Here is a 23696-nt window from a genome sequence, read left to right on the forward strand (position 1 = left end):
GACCAATTTTTCCAGCCCTAGTTTAATGACAAAAAACAATGGACCCCATTTGCCCAAATGGTTTTGGGGTACCCTTCAAAAGAAAAGCATGGGAAGGAACTTTCTTATTGTAAAAATGTAAGTATAATTTGATAAATTCCTTTTTGTATTTGTATCTTTTGAGGGGGGTCTGAATGTGATTAGTGTTTGACATGTATTCCTTTATCAAATCCTCATTGTTTTTTTGCGGTTATTTCTTATGGGGTTATCCTCATCGCATTCACCACTACCACCCACAGGACAGGAGGGGAATTGTCCGATTGACGTTTCTAATTTTTTTGCAGTAAAATGAGCCTTGCCTTCAAAGTGTAAACATTTTCTCATTATTTTCATGAATTTTGTAATAACTACACTGCCACCTACGGGACTGGCGAGGGATTCTTAGCTATATTCTAAGTTTTTACAGTAAAAGGAGCCATGCCTTAACAAACTCTTAAAATATTTTGTTCTGGTAACACAGGCAGCCCAAATATCTATAATAATAATAATAATAATAATTTCCTTGTATTGTCATTCTGTGTAACAATGTACACAGAACGAAATGTCGATTGCACCTGACCCGTTGTAGCGAGCTGATGCAGCCGCAGCCAACTGAGGGCGCCGCCGACCACTTTTTAAGTCTTAGGATCTGCATTACTAATTGAATCTGGCCTGCATTGATGATAAGCTAGACTATAAATTTGCTTTTCCATTTTGTTTAAAACATAGTTGTTGTGTTGTAGGGTTAAGGTTGGTCGTCTAAACAACATGTGAAAGTAAGACAATGCAGGTTATTTTGGAACACTAGTTTTAAATGAACAAAACAGGAAAACAAGATAAAGCACAATAAACATATTTGCCCAAGTTATTTGTTAAGAAAAACAAACAAGAGAAACATTTCTTAAGTCAAGTTCACAAAATAAGCAGAAATGCTTTTAGTTTTGTTTGTCAAGACCAGAACGGAGACAGGACCCACTTGCGTTGCGTTTCTCACAAGTTTTTATTGGAAGGAAGAAAAAGGGCTGCGCCCACGATCCGGTGTTTGCTGGACGCGGGAAGCAAGTCGCTCTGGTACTCGGATTGTGCTCCGAACGCGGAAGTGGATCTTCCGTGGCAAGCGATGGCGGTGTCAGGGACGGAAAAGCGGGTCGGTAGCCGGGACAGGAGAGCAAAAACATGGTCAGGGTCGGAAGCGAGTCGTAAGCCAGAAAAGGAGGGAAGACGTAGTCGGGGACAAAAAGAGGTCGGAAGCCGGGACAAGAAAGCAGACGTGGTCAGGATCGAAGACGGAAGCAAAGCACTGCAAACCTTTGACTGAGGATGAAGCAAAAAAAAAACAGGGAAGGTGGGAGTCAGGGTCGAAAAAGGCTTGCCTAGTGTTCACTGAGGTTCGCAGTCAGACTGACTACAGGTGACTGACAGGACTGGGTCCAAATAATGATCGGGAGCCAATCAGAACTTGCGGCAGTTGGCGCCAAAAGAGCGGGCACAGCTGAGTCACATCAGTAATCATGACATTGTTGCCTGCATTGAGATTGGTTGATTGACGTGAGCATTTGTACAGATTTTGCAGCTCTCTATTGGAAGCTTATTTCGGCAAAAATCTCAATTTGGTCAAAAGGGAAATGGGTACATGCGTTATAAGTCTGCAGATATGCTGGGACACCAACTCTAACCGAACAAAACCTGAAAATAGGTCAAAGCAGGATATGTACTCACAAAACAAAGAACAAGATAGCCAAGGCGACAAGACCATGATACATAGTTCTGAAACACTGACTTTCTATGACAATACAAAACGAAGAAAAACAATGAAGGATGTGTTAGAACACTAACTTGCTGTAACTGAACAAAACACGAAAGAAGGATGTCGCAAGAAATGTACTCACACGGGGATATAACGATAACAAAAATACTAAGCCGATAAAACATAATGTTGGGACACTGGCTGTAACTAAACAAAACATGAAAGTAATACCCCCTAGAACCTTTTGTGACTGACATCATATATTCAGGAAAAATCCTTCTGACATCAAATCCCACCGAAAGCACCAAAACACAAACATGACAGTACAGAACATGACAGATACGGTACACAATATCCGGGAAATGAACTCTTTTCCGATTGAACTTTGCATCGCACAATCACGTCTCTGTAAGAAGCTTGAGAGCTATCTGGCGTTGACCAGAGCTAGCGTCCATTATCGCTAATCTTTTAGTGTACCCATTGGCCTGTTTATCTGCCGACTAATATTAGTGGTTGCTGTAGCAAGCAGCCTTGCTTAGCGCAGATTTGCACGCTAAATCACCTCAGTCTTCTTAGCTCAGTCTAATCCCCTTCGCACATCTGCGGGCTGCCTTCACGTCACATGCGCTTCGCACACACTGACTTCCTTTTTAGCGCGCTAATTCCATGTAGCGCCATTGAAAGTTCAAGTGCCAGCTCTGTGGCAGCGAATGCAGGCGTCGGACTGCCTCCAAAATGTTTACCCTTATGAGATTCAGAGAAAAGCCGGTAATTAAAAAAAATGTCAGGACCAGAACGGAGACAGGAACCACTTGCGTGCGTTTCTCTTCGTTTTATTGGGAAGAAAGGAAAGGATAGTACACACGATCCCTAGATCGATGGTTGCGGAGAGCAGGTTGCTCGGACCCGGAAGTGGTATTTCCGTGGCGAGCGATAGCGGTGTCGAGAGCGGAAACAAACAGATCAGTAGCCGGGACGGGGGAGCAAAATCGTAGTTGAGATCAGAAAATGCCTGCTCTCGCTACCTCAGCAGAAAACATCATCAAAGACTTTTAGATAGATCGATAGATAGATACTTTATTCATCCCCGCAGGGAAATTCACATTTCCAGCAGCATCCCTGCGCTGAGAGCAATACAATAATAAAGCAAAAAGAATACAATATACAAATACCCAATGTGACCTGCTAATACCCATTGTAGCGTGTTATATAGAGTATCTAGATAGTGCTACACAGAATACATATTGCAATAAATTTCGGTAATATGCAATGTAGGGGGTGTGGTTTAATGTGGGCCTTTACTCCGCCGGGTGGAGTTGAAGAGCCTCATGGAATGAGGAAGAAAAGATCTCTTCAGTCTGGCCGTGGTACAAAACAGTGACAGCAGTCTGGCGCTGAAGCTGCTCTTCTGTCTTTTCTCACCCTAGCCACTACCTCTTTGACCTGCTCCCTTCCGGCAGACGCTACAGGTCACACAAAACAAAAACAAACAGACTCAGAGACAGTTTCTTCCCTAGAGCCATTACCACTCTTAACACACACCGCATAAAAAACTGAAACTCTTGCAAACACACTACCTCATACAGATGTAAAATTGTATTCATGCCTATGCTCACTCTGCACAATGTTGCCCATTTTTGCATTACCGCATATTGCACCAATACAATCCCAAAACTGTATATAACATCCTACATGCCCACACTTCTTTTGTAAATACTGTGTAAAATATAACCTTTATCTTCTTTGTTCCTTTATCTTCTTTTTTTTCTTTTATCCTCACTGTTAAATGTGACTCTGGAGTGCCACGTCCAATTTCGTTGTCACAATATGTTCAACCCATTTTGTAACAATGACAATAAAGGTATATTCTATTCTATTCTAAAAGGGGTCGGAGTCGGGAAACAGATGGGAATCAGAACAGGAGAGAGTCAGGGTCAAAGAGCTTGCCTAGCGTAAGCTGAGGTTCGCAGACGGACTGACAACCGGTGACAGGAAGACGGGGGTTTAAAAAGTGACAGGGAGCCAATCAGCGTCCGAGGCAGTTGGCGCCAAAGGAGTGGGCACAGGTGCCTCGCATCAGTAATCATGACAAAAAACTTTAAAAAGGACACATGAAAAAATACCCCAAAAATCTGCAAATATTTACTGCTAAAATCACACATCAGTGATTGGGCACATACATGTCTTGAATGGGTTTCAATTGTTTTTGTAGTCTCTTGAGGCAGAGGGTTCAGTTTCTTATTCCTCTCCCTTCCGTCATTGTTTGTGCAACCTCCCGACTTCAATTTGTTGATGACATTTGGTTTGAATTGCTCTTTGGGTTCTTTCGGCAGAGGTTCCATTTACTTATTCCTCACCCTTCTGTCATTGTTTGCGCCTACCCCTGAATTCAATTATTTTGTGAAAAGTGGTTTCAATTGCTTTTTGAGTCTCCTTAGGTAGAGGGTTCCATAACTTATACCTACCCCTTCTGCCATTGTTCGCATACTATCCTCATTAGAATAGGGAAAGGTATACATATTTGGGGGTTTATGGTTAAAGTAGACACTGTTTCTATTCATCTGAGTGATTTTGAGTTCAGATTACATTTGATGGGGATTTTATGCAGAAGTGTAAGGAATTCCAAAAGTTTATATACTTTTTCATACGACCCTAACTACAAATAAATTGATCTGTTAAATATGCAAGAACCTTTTTGCAACTAACATTGAAAAAATACTATCTATCTACCCTGGTCATATCCCTCGAGAGGGGTGACCGACAGCAAGACAAACACATACAAAAATAAACAAAATAAAAAACACTCAAACAAGTTAAGCACCTCTGCACCCAAATTGGTCATGCTTTCGTCCCTCCAGATGAAACGGGAGACGAGAAAGCAGCCATGTCACTCGGGTCAAGGTGACACAACACACTCTTTTGTTCAACAGCAGGGCCCGACAGCTTTCCCTGGTTTACCCCTGCTGCATCATACGGGTGCCCTGCCAATCCTTTAGAACGCGTCCAAACATCCTACTATCCTTTCACAACACCTCTCCACTCATTCCTAACACCAACAAGAGCTCTAGCTTCCATTATATTTAGACCTCTTTCCTGCAGTGCACTCATAACACCATCCATCCACGTCAATCGAGGCCTTCCTCCTTCTATTGACTTCTGCTCTGTAGATCCTCTTCAACATTCGCCCCTCATCCATCCTCTCCATGTGTCCAAACCAACCGAGTACTCTCTTATCCACACGCTTGCTCAGTTCCACGACTACTCCAGTTCTCTCGCACAATTTCATTTCTCAAAATTTCATTTTTTTTTTACAGGGTCAGAAAAAAATACTAATACCCCAAAATGAAAAAGGGAAATTACTAGTTGAACCCAAAGACCTTTCCCTTATATAACTTTGGATGCTTATTCTGTCAATCTCATCTCATCTCATTAGCTGCACCGCTTATCCTCAGTAGGGTCGCGGGGGTGCTGGAGCCCACCCCAGCAATCATCAGGCAGTGGGCAGGGGACACCCTGAACTGGTTGCCAGCCAATCGCAGGGCACACAGGGACAGACAACTCGCTCGCTCATTCACACCTAGGGACAATTTGGACCGGCCAATCCACCTGAAATGCATGTCTTTGGAATGTGGGAGTAAACTGGAGTGCCCGGAAGAAACTCACGCAAGCACGGGGAGAACATACAAACTCCGCACAGGAAGTTCCCGAGACCTTAGAACTGTGCGCTAACCACTGCGCTGCCATGCTTCCCACATAACATTATTGTATCCTTCAATTATGAAGCCTTTTTCAATCACCCACCCGATCTTTTCACAGATCGGGAGCGGGAAAAAACAGGTCAGTAGCCGGGACAGGGGAGCAAAAACGTGGTCGAGATCAGATAATGGGTTGAGGCCGGGAAACAGACGAGGGCCAAAACAGGAGTGAATCAGGGTCGAAAAGCTTGCAGTCAACCAGAAAACCACAATCGTAACTTTTTAAGTAGACACGGGGATGAGCATGTTGAGTAAATGCTTCTATCGGCGATTTATACGGTCTGTAATCGTCAAAACAGCCATCTTGAGGTTTAGTGCAGGCAGGGGGTGTTACCCTACGCCAAAAGGCTTTTTTTCTGGAAAGTTCCTCTGGCCTCCTCTCTCCGAGCGGCCTTCACGCCCAACTTTACCTATGAGAAGCCCTGCTCAGGTTCCCATTTTCCCCCTTTCTGATTTTCCACCGACAATTAGCGAAACGGAGCCCTGCCTTTTGATCCGTCTTCGGAATAATTGGGACTCGTTCTAGCGCTCGCTCGTCTCGCTTTCCCTTCATCAAACTCGGAATGCGGCACTCCAGATGGGCTGCGTGTACCATACCTCCCCCCCCTTTCCTTCTACCGTCCCCACCCACCCGTGACCTACTTGCAGGGATTGGGCTCCTTTTGCGTTTTGTGCCGTATTGCGGAAGAGGTTAGCAAAGATGAAGCGCCATCAGTGAGACTCTGATTTGGCACGCGCCGAAATCTCAAAGCGCTCCGACATTTCCGTTACCTGAGCGTGTGTGTGTTTCCTCATCGAGATTCTAATAGATCCATGTAGGGCATTGATATATAATTCACACGAAGATGTCTGGCTCTCTTTGGCACGCTTTAATTATAAAGCCTCCGAAAAGTCGCTTAAAAAACACGCCCGGAACCCTGGTGGCGAGGATCGAAAGCGGAAAGGACGGAGACGACACTCAGGGTTTGGGCTGGCAAACATTCTGAGTGAAAGCCCTTGAAGGGATTGAGCGTCTTATATGATGGAGAGGGATGACAGTTCGAGCTGGAAGGGGTGGGCATCAACTTTTTGACGGTAAAGAACAACCAAAGACTGGAGGAGAAGATGCGGGCGTCGCTCCAGTTGGCCGTAACGGAGCTGTCAACACGACGGGGTTGAAACGGTCAAACGGGCGGATGAGCGAAGCGAGGTGCGGATTAAAGGGCAGGTTGAAAAAGTGAGGGTTGATAACGGATTTGAAGTCAGAGTCATGGAAGACATTTCTTATCAGGGGCCAGAACACAGGGCGGCAGGTTACTCGATCAAAGTTGGTGTTAAGTCAACAAAAACGTAGTGCCAGAAAACAGGCATAAATTATTCATTCGGAAAGAGGGAAATTGTAATTTAAGGGGCTGTAGTAAATTAATAATATAATCCCAAAGGTGAGAACCACCAGGAAAAGTATGTGTGTGTCTGTGTGTGGAGTCAAACTATGGAACAATTTACAAGACGAGATCAAACAATGTCCAACTATTCACGTGTTCAAATTTAAATACAAAAAACATCCCTGGCGGAATACAGAGATGTAGAAAATGGGGTATGAGTGATACGACAGATTGGGAATGGTTTCTCTAGTTAACTTTGTGTTATTGTTGCTATTCTTATATCATTACTGCTATTATTAATATCTATCTATCTTGGTGTAATTTGTGGGGAAGATGAAGGGGTTAGGAATACAGTGAAACCTCGGTTCTCGACCATAATCCGTTCCAGAACCCTGTTCGAAAACCGATTTGTTCAATCACCGAAATCGTTTTTCCCATTAAAAGTAATGTAAAATCGTTTTAATCCGTTCCACCTGAATGTTTACCATGAACGTAAACATGAAGCTAACCCAGGCTAATCGTACGTTCGCGTTAGCGTAATCTTCCGTACGAAAGATAATGCTAACATGAACGTGTAAAAATAAAAAAAGGATTATGAATAGAATTTCTTACCTTTGTGGTGGACGGTGGGGAAAGAAAAATCATCAAAAGTTTTTCAACCTCTTCCAAAACTTGCGGCAGTTGCTTGCTTTATAGCCCTAACTTCCTTAGCCGCATCACTCGATTTCACAGCCTCCTTATTCTTTACTATCGTACTGATAGTAGATTTAGCCATGCTGTATTCACTAGCGAGATCGGAAATTCGTACACCTCTTTCATATTTAGCTATTATGTCTTTCTTAAAGGCAATAGTTGGACGAACAACTTGTCTTTTTTCACCTGTCCTGCGTGCACCGACCTTCTTCGGAGGCATAATTTGGGGCTAAAACACCCGTACTCCGCTCAGCATCGCACCCTAGCGTACCGGCGTTCGAACTCTGATTTTTTTGACCGAACAGCTAAGCAAGAATTTCTCAATTTCTGGTCGAACATCGATTTGACCGAACTGAGAGGCGTTCAAAAACCGAGGTTCCACTGTATAAGCATTTGCTTCTTACTACCCCTTTTCGAACATATTATGTTACGTTATTTTGTTGTTGAGTGATTGTTTTTGTTCTGTTTTTATTTTGATGTTGGAATAAAGTTTTCATTCATTCATTCATTCAAGTTTGAATCACCAAAAGTCTTAGTCCTAATCCAGTCATCAGGGTTCGCAAACCACGGCCATATTCAAGCACTTGTGAAGCCATGTTTTCAATTTTTCCTGGTCGGTTGAAAGAAGAAATCCGGTGTGAATTGTGTATTTTGCAGATCCACAAATTATCTGCGATTCACAAAGGGGTTGGTTAATCTTGCTTATGCGTTTATGAAGACATTTGATTTTTAGTTCTTGAGTAAATCACAAATATATGGATTTGAACAATACATATGTAAATGTTTTTCAGCAAAATTTCTACCCATATTGACCCTTTGCACACACTGTCAGGACCAGAACGGAGACGGAACCCCCTTGCGTTACGTTTCTATCAGTTTTATTGGAAGAAAGGAAAGGGTTGCCCCCACGATCCGATGATCACTGGGCACGGGAAGCAGGTCGCTCTCAACGCGGAAGAGGGACTTCCGTGGCGAGCGGTGTCGGGAACGGACAAACGGGTCAGTAGCCGGGACAGGAGAGCAAAAACGTGGTCGGGGTCGGAAGTGAGTCGTAAGCCAGGAAAGGAGAGTAGATGTGGTCGGGGACAAAAAAAGGTTGAAAGCCGGGACGGGAGAGTAGACGTGGTCAAGATCAAAAAACAGGTCGAAGCTGGACAGACAGAAGCAAAAAAATCAGGTTGGAGTTAGGGTTTAAAAAAATGCTTGCCTAGTGTGAACTGAGGTTCGCAGATGGACTGACAACAGGTGACAGAAAGACGCGGGTTTAAATAGTGACCGTGAGCCAATCAGTCCGAGGCAGTTGGCGCCAAATGAGCAGGCACAGGTGCATCACATCGGTAATCATGACACACATGTGACCAGATGTGGGTAGAGTAGCCAAGCATTTTAGTCAAGTAAAAGTACTGTTACTTTAGATTAACATTGCTCTAGTAAAAGTAAAAGTTGTCATCCAAAGACTTACTTGAGTAAAGGTAAAAAAATAATTAAGTACTGAGTCACCATGGCAACATCGTATGTATTAATGTTTTTAAAACAACCAATCAGATCATCAAAGTCCATCCAATCAGCAAAAATACATTTAATTTCAAAGTAGATTAAACTAATCAACGTAAATTCATCTGGGAATGGCTCAGAGGTCTGTGAAAGGAAACACTGGCGAACAGACAGCATTGTCATGACCAAAGAACACACAAGGCAAGTCCAGGATAAACAGACGTGGTCGGGATCAAAAACGAGTCATAAGTCGGGACGGGAGAGCAGACGCGGTCGGGATCAAAACGGGTCGTAGCCAGAGACAGACGGGAGCAAAAACGGGACAGGCGGGAGTCTGTGTCGAAAAAAGGCTTGCCTTGTAAAAACAGAGGTTCACAGACGGACTGACAAGACTGGGTTCAAATAGTGACAGGGAGCCAATCAGAAACCACGGTGGTTGGCGCCAAATGAGCGGGCACAGGTGAGTCACATCAGTAATCACGACACATAGGACAATGTCATACACACCTTTAAGTCACATCTGAATTAAGATTGAGAGCACGTTTGAGCTCACAGCTCCAACCAAACGGAAGCCAGCAGGTAAAGACTGTCAGATAGTTTGAAGCAGGATTAAAAAACATTTTTTTTTTCAAGTTTTGACGGCGGGGGTTTGAGAGATACTTTGTCAAAGTCACAGCGGCGTCCGTCCCAACGCGCCGAAGGCCTTTTTCGCACCTGCCTTGTAGAGTCGACTCGCCTTGAACGCTTCATTTAGCCCCTCGCCGCACTTTGTTTGGACAGGTGCGAACGCACCGATCACACCCGGGCGATCAAAACAAGCGCATGTTGAAATGCTGTCGCCGACAAAATAAAATACAAAACTTCACGTCCAGAATGCCACATTCGAAACTCTCGCCCTGAATTCAACTTTTTAAGTTGATTCCTGTAACTGTCAAAAGTCAAAAAGGTGTGCTCAGATAGAAAATGTCTTTAATAACCGAACCCAGGAACAAACAAGTGGTCTCAAAACCACTAGAAAAATGTCCAAATTTGAAACTAACTCAATGTAGCAACGACCCGGCTACCTCTACTCTCGAGTACCTGTAATATAAAGAGCCAGAATAACAAAGAAGTGCAAGAGACAAATAAAGTGCAGGTGGGCATTCTCCAGCCACTCCCCCCGTGTTGGCTACTCTAAGGAAGGGGTCACCAACCTTTTTGAACCCGGGAGTTACTTTTTGTTACTGATTCATATGAAGGGTTACTAGTTTGATATGTTTCTAGAATAACTTCTTATTTCTATGCTGGTACTATGTTATTACAATATTGTAAATATTAGAGGTTAAAATAAACTTGTTCAACCACTAAAAATCCGGCTAGTTAGAATTCAAATTTCTTAAAAAAATCACAATGACCAATGACATATTTGGGTGTTTGGGTTTCACGCGAGAGACTCCTGCTCTAGGGGCCAATGGCAGAATCCTGACATATAAATTAAGGAAAGATACATTAAATGTAATATGTGCATATTTAAACTTTCTATAAAAACTTAATTTAAAAATAAAGCAAGATACAAAATAAATAGGTCATGAAAATTCCATTTTTTCGTAAATTAACAACAAAGATGAAGCGCCATCAGTTTATCACTTGCATGCACAAAGGAACAATATCAATTGTTGGGTCACAAATACATCTGCTCACTTTGGGTATTATTTTTTTATACAGTAACGGTAAAAAATATAAAAATTTTACAGTTTATGTCATGAACCAGAACAGGATCAGGACCCAAACGGGTGACGTTACTCACACAAGCCTTTTATTTTACGCAAAATGGGGAGTCATGCACGTTAGGCAGCAGTCTGGCGTCGAAGGATAGGAAGCCAGAGGCCGACGAGATCGATACCAATTGCCCGAGTTGATATCAGACAGATGGGGTCGATACAGGACAGGACGGGAGAGACAGGATAGATAATGAAACAGGATATCAAAAATAAACAGGACGAACTAGACTGGAACGAAAATTGGAGAGAATAATAAACAGGTAAAAAATAGACGGGAATGAAACAAGAAACCGATATTAAACAGGACAAAAATAAACGGGAACAATACCGAACAGGGAATACCAACAGGAAAGAGGACCGAGTCAAAACCCACGTCTTGTGGGGCAGAGGTTCGTTGACGGACTGAAAAAAGAAATATGAGAACACTGAGCTTAAATAGACAGAAAGCCAATCCGTCAATGAGCCAAAGCTGGCGCCACACGGGCGGAGCCAATTGGACGCCATGGCAACCGTGACAGTAATATTACTGTTTCTATTTTTTTTTTCTTTTAATTAAAAATATGTATCTATTTTAGATATGTTTTATATTTCTACACTTTTTCCTTACCATTTTGTATTATTTAAAAATGAACAAATGTAGCAAAATAAGAATTTTGTACTTCAGCTATATCAAAATAAGAGAAAAAGATTTTGTCCTATAATATTATAAAAAGATAATAATACAAAATAATTGAATATTTATTGTAGGCTCTTATGATCCAGAATGGAATCAGGACCCAAATGCGTAACGTTAACCACAAGTTTATTGATAGAAAGAGGAAGGGCAGCGCCCGTGATCCGGTGCTCGCTGGGCACAGGAAGCAAGCCGCTCACACAATCGGATCGTGTTCTGAATACGGAAGTGGATCTTCCGGAGCGGAGATGGCGGTGTCGACGACGGGAAAAAACAGTCGATAGCCGGGACAGGAGAGCAAAAACGTGGTCAGGATCAAAAACGGGTCGTAAGCCAGGACGGAGAGTAAACGTGGTCGGGGTCAAAAAACTGGTTGTAGCTGGAGACAAACGGGGAGATCAGGAACGGACGGGTGGAAAAACAGGTGCAAAAAGCGGGACCGACGGGAGTCAAAGTGCTTGCCTTGTAGAAACATAGGTTCGCTGACGGACTGACAACAGGTGAGAGAAAGGACTGGGCTTATGAAGGACAGGGAACCAATCAGGTAGGCCACAGCGGCTGGCGCCAACGAGCAGGCACGGGTGATACTAATCAGTCATCATAACAAAGAATATTGGTATTTGGCATCATTATGAATGAGTCTTACAAATTTAGGTTAACTTGGTAACTGATTCACAGATCTTTTGCGCATATATTTTTCAAATTGATATGAATTATACGCCAATAAGAATCTTATCATTTTCTTTGAAATTTAATAAATCACATTCTGTACAATTTTCTGTTTCTAAATGCATCCTAAGATTACTTTTCATCATTTAAAAGATATGAGTCCGCCGTTTCTCTCTTAATCAAACACGGAGGTGCAATTGCATGCTTAGGTATCCTCTTGTTTCGATTGTTGTAATTCCTTGCTCTCCGGATTCCCTAAAAATAATACAAAGTGCGGTAACAGGGCATTCCACATCACATTCCACCAGTTTTAAAATTGCTGTGTTGTATCCCCGTGCATTTTGAATGGATTTTAAGGTGCTTTTAGTAGTTTTTAGGATTCCTTTTGAATGTTTTGACTGACAAATCAATTTTGATTTGATTATCATCTTCCAGATCCGACTGGACACTATAAGGTCTCCCAAAGACGTCAATCTCGAGGAGCTGTTGACACTCTTCGGGGAGAGCCACGATCCGACACAAGGTAGCAAAGAAAAGAGAGAGGAGGGGGTATTGGAGCAGAAGGATTCTGCCCAGACTTGTACATTGTAGGGGCAGGGGAGGGGGGTCTCAAGGGTCTCAGTCAATGGTAGACTGTGTTAATGTGTCTGACATGCAGCCATCCATAGAGAGGCATGCCAGTGTGGTCTGTGCCCCCAGCCACTCCCACTCCCCCACCCCTCATTTTTACCATTGAAGTGAACTGAAAATGCCAGAAATCCATTCTCACCTGGTTATGCTAACTCTAACCTTAACCCAAGTTTAAAAAAATCACAGCCTGCAGGCCACATATGGCCCACCAGGCTTTTTAATCCAGTTTGCCGAACCAAAATGTTAGAACTGTAATACTGTAATTTCTCGCTAATTCGTACTTTGTGGCCTCAATATTCCGAGATCCATTATCCTAGATCGCGTATGACTGCAAGCACGGGCCGGCAGCGCTCATTTTTGTCAGGCCAGGTGGCCTTTTTATGCTGTTCTGTCATTCAAACAGAAAATTAAACAAGTACTGCTGTAATCCATTATCCCCTTTCAACTATTCCTGAGAGCTGTGGCCAAATGAGCAAATGATTTCCATGTGTGGGGGCATTTTTTCCCTTTTTGCCTAACATGAACAGCATTTGTGCAGCTGTAATCCATTATACCCAATCCAATGTATGCGTATTGCTTTAAGCAGGGACTGGAAGAGAGAACTGCATATCCGTGTCAGGATCAGAACAGAGACAGGACCCACTTGCGTTGCATTTTATTGGAAGAAAGAGAAAGGGTTGCGCCCACGATCCGGTGATCGCTGGACGCCGGAAGCAGGCTGCTCTGAATGCAGAAGTGGAACTGCCGTGGCGAGCGATGGTGGTGTCGGGAACGGAAAAACGGGTCGGTAGCCGGGACAGGAGAGCAAAAACGTGGTCGGGGTTGTAAGCAAGTCGTAAGCCAGGACAGGAGAGTAGACGTGGTCGTGGACAAAAAGAGGTCGATAGCCGGGACGGCAGAGTAGACGTGGTCAGGATCAAAAATGGGTCAAAGCCGAGGGACAGACAGGAGCAAAAAAATGGGACAGGTGGGAGTCGGGGTCGAAAAAGGCTTGCCTTTTGTTAACTAAGGTTCGCAGACAGACTGACAAAATGGGACAGACAGGAGTGGGTACAAGTACTGATCAGGAGCCAATCAGAGTCCAAGGCAGTTGGCACCAAAAGAGCGGGCACAGGTGATTCACATCGGTGATCATGACAATCCGCCTGAAATGAACTGCATTCATGTGGCTGTGATCCATTATTCCCAGTCTAGGATTGTTGAAAGTAGGGGCCAGCAGGTCGCATTTTTTCCTGGTTCGTGTCGCTGAAGCGTACCTAAAATGAACTGCATTGTTTTGGCCGTGATTTAGTATCACCAAGTTCACTAAGCTCTCGAACCAGCGGATTTCTTCTTGGCTCTTGGGATCACTAGTAGACAGTCTTCGCGGAAATGAGGTAAGAGAGTGAATGGTGAAAACCGGGGGAGGCCACTTTGCAGATTTATGCATATTTCAAAGGCTTCTGGCCCCCATAATCATAATAAATGTGAGATTAAATTATCTATTGATTAAAAATAAGTATTATTGTTAATAATCTGCCGCCCTTTTTGTGCCACCCTTGCCCCCTGTGTCTCTTTATATCTCTGATGTAAGATTATCAGGGTTCGAACGGCTGCTTGAAATCCGGTAACATGCTTGAATTTTGATGTTGTGTTATCAAGGTCAGGATAATGCTAACATTTGGGGTGAAGTGCTTGAAAATTCTTGAATTTTTTGTCCTATTCCTCAGCAGTCTGACTCAACAGACCACGCATTAAATGTAGAAATATGGGAAATAATGAAACAACAAAGTCTGCTTAAAAATGACGCCGGCACGGCAGCTGCGTTGTCATGTGAAGCGTCATCGCCCCCTTCCAGGTGCAATAGTACTGGAACATCAGTCTAGTCCATATCAGGAAAATAAACAAATTACTGGCTCAGATGACCAGATTATATTTTGAGAGTGTGTGAATTGATATTACATGATTAAAAAATTAAAAATGAGATCGCTGGTATGAATCAATCAATAGTTTGTGTCACGAACGGAGACGAGACCCAATTGCGTTCGTTTGACTCAGTTTTATTTAGAAGGAGGAAAGGACTTGCACCCACGATCCGGGGATTGTCAGTCTCGGGTAGCAGATCGCTGGGAACGCAGAAGTGGCATTTACGAGTCAAGCGCAGGCAAAGTCGAGCGCGAGGAAAAACAAGTCGATGGCCGGGGCGGAGGAGCAAAAACGTAAACGGGTTCAGAAAAAGGTCGGCAACGGGAATCAGACGGAGAACAGGGCAGGATAGAGTCAGGAGTCACAAAAGTTTGCCTAGCGTGTAGAGTAGGTTCACAAACGATCCGACGAGTGTTTTCAGGAAAGCGGGGGTTTAAAAAAGAGGAGGCAGCCAATCAGCAGACTCAGGTGCCCCGCATCAGTAATCATGACAGTTTGACGTCATCGAGTTCTGTCCGTAATAAAAACAACAAGAACATTTTATACAACATCAACCAAACAGGGCAGGACGGCGGCGCAGTGGTTAGCGCGTGTGCACAGTTCTGAGGTCATGAGATCAAATCTTTTGTGTGAATGAGCGAGCAAATTGTCTGTCCCTGTGTGCCTTGCGGCTGGCTGGCAACCAGTTCAGGGTGTCCCTTGCCCACCACTGTCCAAGGATGGCTGGGATGGCTGGATAAATCTACTTATAACATTCATTGCATGTATATGGCATCCCTGTTTTCCATCTGCCATCAGTATGTACCTGTATTTACTCATCTTCATTCATGCAATGTTTGCGTTGCGTTGTTTGCTACAAGCCACATGAACTCCTCTTCCCACGATGCTTTTAATGTACGTTTACATTTTGTAGCGTCATCAATTTTGTTAGCTTCTTTTGAATCTTTCTTGTGGGGCTGAGGTTTTGGCTTGATTCCTAACCACTTTACTATTTTTCTTGTGTTCTCTGTTTGTCTACTATGGAAAATGATATGCAAATGCGCGACCTTATAAGGCTCGGGAAAGTCCGGAAGCACGAATGTTATTCGATGCAGGCTTCTCATTGGCTGCCGAGTATGCAAATTGCCAAACGAACCGAAATTTCCAAACTGAACGAGGATTTCGAAATCGGAATAAAGCAAACGTTTGTAACAAGCTACCATTCCATCCTGTCTAAAAGAAAAAAGAAAAATAAATAAATAAAACCCCAAAAGATATATATATATATTACATATATATATATATATATATATATATATATATATTTATTTATTTATTTATTTTTAAGTTGTCGGCCACCCTGGCGGAGACGTTAAGTTTTACGCCTGGGCGTCCGGGCAGACATTATTTCAGTTTATTTTTGCTACAGGCAAACTTGATCACCTCAAACATGGATTGAGTCTCACTGTCACGGTTGCCATGGCGCCCAATTGGTCCCAGCCGTGTGGCGCCAGGTTCTGTCACGGTTGCCACGGCGCCCAATTGGCCCATGGACACCGGCTGAAACGCGTTGACAGATTGCTCACTGAGAGTACTTAAACGCGGTCCTTTGAGCCGTTAGTTGTCAGAGCGTCTGCAAGACTCCTGTTAAACTCTGTGTGAAATGCCTACTTCTGTGAATTTGCCTGTGTTTGATCCTGTTTTATTTTTTTGGCCTGATCTGTTTGATTTTGACAACTCTTTTTTTCGCATTTCAATCCACTTCTGCGACCATTGATACCCGGATTGAGTGGGCGCGCATTCCTCCTCTCCCTAATAAACTGTTAGTACGTTACGCGATTGGGTTCTCCATTCCTGTTTCCTGTCCTGGTTTGTGACACTCACCATATTTCCTCTTTTAATGGTACTAAAGAAATAGGAAAATTGGCCTTGAAAGTTCTTTAAAAGTGCTTGAATTTGGCCATGAAAAACTCTAGATTAGTCATCAGGGAGGGGGAAGGGGATGCATCTTGGGGATGAGAATATGACTTCGTCCTCTAGAGGAGAGGCCAAGAGCTACTCTGCTCACTCACATGGAATGGAAAGGCAGATTGACAAGGTGGGGGGTTGACAAGTCGCAAAGAAGCAAATCAAAGATTTATAGGGCTGCTTGTCACCACATCGGTATCGGTCATTTGGAAAAAGAATACAGGGATCCCTCGGTTATGGCGGTTAGTGAGGACCAAAACCAGCCGCGAAAAGTGAAAATCTGCGAAATAGCGCCGCCCTTTCATAAAACCCCCAAGGGTCAAACTTACCTTGAAATGACGTACTCAGAGACTGAGAGTACACGACTGTGACAAAAAGATAACTATGGATCTACAAATAATCTATTGACATTATACAAAAGTACAACAGAATTGAGGGGATTCTCCTTTTACGTAAGAAAGCGATTTAGAGAGCGGCTGGTGAAGGATTTTATACATTTGACTCTAAAGGATTTTATACAATTGAATACAAGTTACATATATTGAGTGCACTGAAGACTTTCACCGAGTAGGCTATAGTTCAATGACAGGTCACACCGTTCCAAATGCAGAATATTTTGACTAGAGAATTTGGATACTCTGACGGAGGACGGCAGGCGATGTTTTGAGAACCAGGCCCTGATGACGTAGAAAACGCTCGGTGTTGAGTGAGTTTTCCAGACATCCCGACGCCCAAAGGGGGGGGGGGGCTTCCTTGGCACGCCCATGGGAGGAGTCGAGACGCCATCTTGCGGGGAGACGTGGGCTGAGAGGAGAAAGCTAAAGGACTTCAGAAGAGGCTTGACAGAGACTCCAACGACACTAATTCGACTAATTCGGCCGATTTCGATGGAGTTCACTTAGTTAAATTGTTTATGTAATTAAATCTGCCCCCGTGTGAAAATGTCGGCTATTCTTGTTCATCTTTTCCATCAAGAAATGAGTGCGCATTGTTGGGTGAATGTAGGTTGTGTTTGGTTACTGGAGTCAGATAATTAATTCGAACAATTTGGTAAACGATATATTTTGATATTTAATTCCCAACACTGGCTAGCCGCACGCTAGCATCGGGGATACCAGGATTGAGCTAGGGTTATATGATGAATAAAACACACCCTGATGAGTTGTAGCTCCAAGTCAACCGTTTCATGGGTAATGGATCTGGCGTTGGTGAGATACAGGCTACGCAGGGCTTGTTTAAGAGAGTTGTTATTCTATCTGTAACAGAAGCTGGACCTGCAGACTCGCTATTGTATTCTCTCCCAACCCCGCCTCAGTTGATTCCAAAACCCGATAATAATCCACGGAGCACCCGTTCGTGATCAGCATTTCTCTGCGCTCTTCTAACTTTCCTCTGAGTCCTTTTTAATTCATGATTTCCGTTTCAACGTAGAGAGACGCTATAAGCTAGCAATCGCTACGCTTCCCAATTGGTTTTGTTTCAGAGATGTTGACTTGTGTGTCCTTGCTGTTGAGCAGCATACCCCAGCCCATCGCAGACAGTCAAGCCCACCCAACACACGCACATAAAACCCGCCCGAGTGATAGCATTTGCTGTTTTCTGTCTGCTGCAGAACACAATGCACGATACGTTGATGTCAATGACATCAGTGGTGTTTAAAAGCGTACAAAACGGTTGAACAAACCTCTCTTATTTATTCCTTCCTCCCTTCAAATCTTTCTTTCCTTTTCTTTCCTAATTTACAGCCTCCACTATCTCACTTGTCTCACTTAAAGAACGGCTTCCGAAGTCGGTGCTCACTTTTATTTATTCGTTAGCTTCCCGAAATCATCCCGCGACCGGAATTCACTTGGAAGAAAAAACCCTCGTGATTTGACAAATGCAGTATGATGTGGCCCGCTGGCTGCTCTGTCACGCGTGCTAAAGCTCCAATTTATTGCGTTTCATTGTAAGGTGGAGGGAATAGAACAGGGGTCTCCAACGTGGTGCCCGCGGGCTACAGTGGGGTTCCTGAGGACAGCTGAAAATAGCTCGCCAGTGCTTGGTTATTGGCAGGGTTGGGTAGGGTTACTTTAACTGTATTACTGTCAATTACTTTTGGATTACTCCAATACCAAATATGCTAATAAAAGACAAAAGAAACTAAATATGAATAAAATGATGACTCACAACACGTGGTAAGCTTTCTCTCCTGGCTTTGATCTCTTTGATCTCCGGCAAAACGAACATAAAATGCGACAGAAACAAAATGAAAATAAATCCAAACAGCTTGCCAACATCATTTTTGCCGTTCCATGTGTTCCGTTACTCCCCAAGCCTGCACAAAATTGAGTCATTTTATTCATATTTATTTTCTTTTGTCTTTTATTAGCATATTTGGTATTGGAGTAATCCAAAAGTAATTAAAAGTAATCCAGTTAAAGTAACCCTACCCAACCCTGGTTATTGGGACTTTTTGATAATTATTTTTTTTAATTCGTTGACTGAGTCTATGTAACCCTATTTTTAATCATTAACCTGGTAATAACATAGTAACAACATAACAATTTAACATGTTATTACTATTCCATGAATTCAAATACATAAATTCCAGTACGTGGGCTTTATGAACAAAGAAAATCTATTTAGGTATTAATAATTATTTTTTAGCATTTAATAAAGAGAGTGGAATGAGAATTTTCAGTTTTATTAATTATTTATTTATTTGGCTTTTTATTGATTAATTTTACATGAAATACAACCAACTATCTTCCAATTTATGGGTTTTCTTAAAAGTATGAGCAAAAAATGTGCATTTTTTTTCAAACTAGCTATCTGGCTAGCTATTTTCTTACTTTTTTAGCTATTTAGCATATTATTTAGCTAGTTTTTCAATGTTTTTGCATGGTATGTAGTAAAATTGTACTTTTTGCTCGTTATCAAGCTAACCTAACTTCCAAATTATGTTTTTTTTAGCTAGCTATCTGTCTAGCTATAGTCCCACCTTTTGAGCTATTTAGCATGCTATTTAGCTAGTTTTTCCATTTTTTTGCATGGTATCTAGCAAACATTGTACTTTTTTTGCTAATTGTCAAGCTTAATTTTGTCCTCCTCTCTAGCTAACTATCTAGATTTGATTTTAGCTTTCTACATGGCTATTTGGATGGCTTTTTACTCTTTTAGCTGGCTATCTGGCGAGATATAGTCCCACCTTTTGAGCTACTTAGCATGTTATTTAGCTTGTTTTTCCATTTTTTGCATCGTATCTAGAAAACATTGTACTTTTTTTGCTAATTATCAAGCAAAATTTTGGCCTCCTCTCTAGCTAGCTATCTAGCTTTGATTTTAGCTTTCTAAATGGTTATTTGGATGGCTTTTTACTCTATTATCGTCCCACCTCTTTAGTTTAGCATGCTATTTAGCTAGTTTTTCCATTTTTTGCATGGTATCTGGCTAAGATTGTACTTTCTTGCTAGGTATGAGGCTAAATTTTGGCCTCCTTTCTCCCTAGCTATTTAGCTTTGGTTTTAGCTTTATATATGGCTATTTGGATGGTTTTTTACTCTTTTAGCTAGCTGTCATCCCACCTTTGTAGCTATTTAGTATGCTATTTAGCTAGTTTTTCCATTTTTTGCATGGCATCGGGCTGAGATTGTACTTTCTTGCTAGTTTTCAGGGTAAATTTTGGCCTCCTTTCCAGCTAGCTATTTAGCTTTGGTTTTAGCTCTCTATATGGCTATTTGGATGGCTTTTTACTCTTTTAGCTAGCTGTCTTGCTAGCTATTGTCCCACCTTTTTAGCTATTTAGCATGCTATTTAGCTATTTTTCATTTTTTTTTGCATCGAATCTGGCTAGGATTGTACTTTCTTGCTAGTAATCAGGCTAAATGTTGGCCTCCTTTCTAGTTAACTATTTAGCTTAAGTTTGAGCTTTTTATATGGCTTTTAGGATGGCTTTTTACTCTTTTAGCTAGCTATCTAGCTAGCTATCGTCCCGCATTTTAGCTATTAAGCATGCTATTTAACTAGTTTTTCAATTTTTTTGCATTGAATCTGGCTAAGATTGTACTTTCTTGCTAGTAATCAGGCAAAATGTTGGCTTCCTGTCTAGTTAGCTATTTAGCGTTGGTTTTAGCTTTCTATATGGCTATTTGGATGGCTTTTTACTCTTTTAAAGAGCTATCTAGCTACCTATCGTCCCGCCTTTTTAGCTAGTTAGCATGCTACTTTGGAAATTCACGTCAAACCAGTGCCCTTCGCGCTAATTAGTAACAAAAATTAGCTCGACACTAGAAAAAAAAATCAGGAATACAGGAAGTTTATCACTTCTACGGAGTTTAAGATTTTGATGCAATAAAACAAACAAAATTCCGTCGTTTTTCTTCAGCGCCAGTCACGTAGGGATGCACGTTGCGCCCGTTTTGCGCTTCGCTTCGGTTCAAAGAGGTTTAGTCCCCGCAACGTGATGTCGGCTCTCGACCAATCCCGGCCCGGATAGCAACATTGGCAGCCAATCGCAAACTCCGCCGCGTGCCCTCTTTCCATATTCAGCAACGCTAGTCACAATCCGCCGGCTTCTTGGGTATGTTGCATAAAGAAGACCCCCCCCCAACCCCCTCTTTCCCCCCCTTCCGCGCCCCCAATCCCGCGCATCCTACATCCACCCCCACTCCAGAAAAAAATATATATCAAAGAGGCCCTTTCGTCTTGCGTTATGAAGACTCTTCAATAATGCAAGCTCACACATGAACGCACCGTGACAAAGTGGCAAAAGTGACACGGGCGTGTCAAAGTACCAGGAAAGAAATGGGCTTTTTGATATTTTTCACCATAGGAGAGAATCGGCGTCGACATCGCCGATGTTTATTCCTGCTCCAATTACGAAGAGTTCATACCGAGGCCTTGGTTTGGTTTTTCCCTACAGACGCTTTCACGTAGCCCAGTTTTTATTTCTTTTGATTCGAGTTTCCTGGCTTTATTCCTTACCAATCCCGACTTCCTTCCTTTTCCCTTTATTTTTTCTTTCCGAGTACTTTCTTTCCTTTCTTTTCGTTTTTTTCATTCTTTTCTTCTATTCTTTCTTTTCCTTCTTTTATTTCTTTCATTTATTTCCTCCTTGCCTTTCTTTTATGTCTTTCCTTCTTTTCTTCTTTCTTTCTTTCCTTCTTTCCTTCTTTTCTTCCTTTCATCTTTCCTTCTTTTCTTTTATCATTTACTTAATTCCTTCTGTATTTTTTTATCTATTGCTTTTCACTCTTGCTTTCTTCCTTTCTTTTTATTTTTCTTTCTTTCATTTTACTTTATTTCACATTTTTCTTTTTCTTTTATTTTCTTTGCCTTTTTTTCCTCCCCCTTCGTTGCTTTTTTCCTTTCTTTCCTTTCTTAATTCCTTTCAATTATTTTCTTTGCCTTTTTTCTTTTTGTCTTTATTTTATTTTTTCTTTCCTTTCTTTCAATTCCTCATTTCCTTTCTTCTTTGCTTGCTTTCATTTCTTTATTTGTTTTCCATTTTGCTTCCTTTTCCCCTTTTCTTACTTTCCTTTTTTTCTTCTTTCCTTTATATTCTTTCTTTCATTTCTACCCGTCTTCCTTCCTTAATTCCTATCTTCCTTCCTGTCTTCTTGTGTTTCTTCCCTCCTGCCTTCCTTTCTGTTTTCCTTTCTTTACTGATTCGTGTCTTCCATTCTTTATTCTATCCCTCCTGTCCTCTTTCCTGCCTTCCCTCATTCCCCACTTCCTTCTTTCCTTCCAATCTTTCTTTCTGTTTTTGATTCTACCTTATATTCTTCCTGTATTCCATTCTTACTTGTATCCTTCCTGTCTTCCTTCCTAGATTCCCTCCTGCCTTCCTCTCTTCCTTCGTGTCTTGCATCCTCTGTGTCTTCCTTGCTTCCTTCTCTTCTTCCTTCCTTCACACTTTCCTGTCTTCCTTTCTTCCTTCTTTCCTGTCTTTTTGTCTTTTCTTCTGTCATGATTTTGGCCTTGATGTTCTTTTCCCGGCAGGCTCTCAACACATCCCCTTTGTCTTCCTTGCTTCATCCCGTTCCCGTTCCTCCTTCCCTTGTTTTTTCCGGCAGGCCCACAAGGAACCGACGTTCGTCCCGTCAGCGCATCCGCAGAGCGATTGGACGTCTCCCCGAGGCCGTCCATTCGCCACGTAAACACTCGCGCATCCCCTCGCTCTTCTTTTATCTCTTAGTCACTAACCCCCTCCACCCTCCACAACATCATCCCTGCTCTTCCCCTCCTCCACGTTGTTCATCTCTACCGTTCAGGCCTCTTTGTCTCTTTTCCGCCTTCTTCTCCGCTCCATCCTTTTTTTTTTTCTATCTATTATCCGACACGCTGATGCTGCGTCAGTGACCGTGCTTCGGCTTTTTTATCGTTGGGAGAGCGCACCTACCTGCACAAAAAGAAATAGAATTTGTTCACAGGAGAAAATACATGTGCTAAAGTTAAATGAGGATATCTGCTCATGTTGGGTATTACTTGTCTATTATAAAAAAAAGAAAAATACTGGAAAACTAGATTACTCTTGATGTTTTCCTATTTTTCCTCCAAATAGGCTTTTACTATAATATATATTTATATATATATAAGTATATATATATATATATATATATATATATATATATATATATATATATATATAGATTTGAGGTTTTTTCCTATTTGGCCATATTTCAATTCATCGATATAAATCAGAGAAATTTTCAAATAAAGACAATTGATCTTATTTTAATAAATATGAGTAAATAGAACATTATTAGAAGGCAAATATAGAATATAAAATACTTAAATATAAAATCATATGATATAATATAAACACTGGAGATCACAAGAGGGAAAAAAATCTTGAAAAATGTAATAATTTTGAAATAATACCATCTTTACTGTTAACGATTAAATTTTATTGTGTCTATAAAATTGTACAACACACTTGTTTCACAAAGGGACTAAAGATATTTCACAACAAAAAAATAAACTAAATCAGAAAATACACTGATCAAAGATAGAGAACCAAAAGACTTTGGCGTGTAATAACGATTCTGAAAGGTTCCA

The 23696-nt window shown here is 42.0% G+C and overlaps 1 protein-coding gene across 1 annotated transcript in view; it reads left to right on the forward strand.

The window, feature by feature from the left end:
* The window catches only part of msrab (methionine sulfoxide reductase Ab), a 57137-nt gene extending 34091 nt beyond the window's left edge, over positions 1–23046 (forward strand). Inside the window, exons 2-3 of the mRNA XM_088353962.1 lie at positions 12609–12696; positions 22712–23046. Coding sequence (XP_088210088.1) covers positions 12609–12696; positions 22712–22833 — 210 coding nt within the window. The 3' untranslated portion in view covers positions 22834–23046. The remainder of the gene's footprint in view (positions 1–12608; positions 12697–22711) is intronic.
* The last annotated feature ends 650 nt before the right edge of the window (positions 23047–23696 follow it).

Source organism: Urocampus carinirostris, chromosome 15, assembly GCF_059441175.1.
Source record: "Urocampus carinirostris isolate Australia breed hairy pipefish chromosome 15, RoL_Ucar_1.0, whole genome shotgun sequence".
NCBI lineage: Eukaryota > Metazoa > Chordata > Actinopteri > Syngnathiformes > Syngnathidae > Urocampus > Urocampus carinirostris.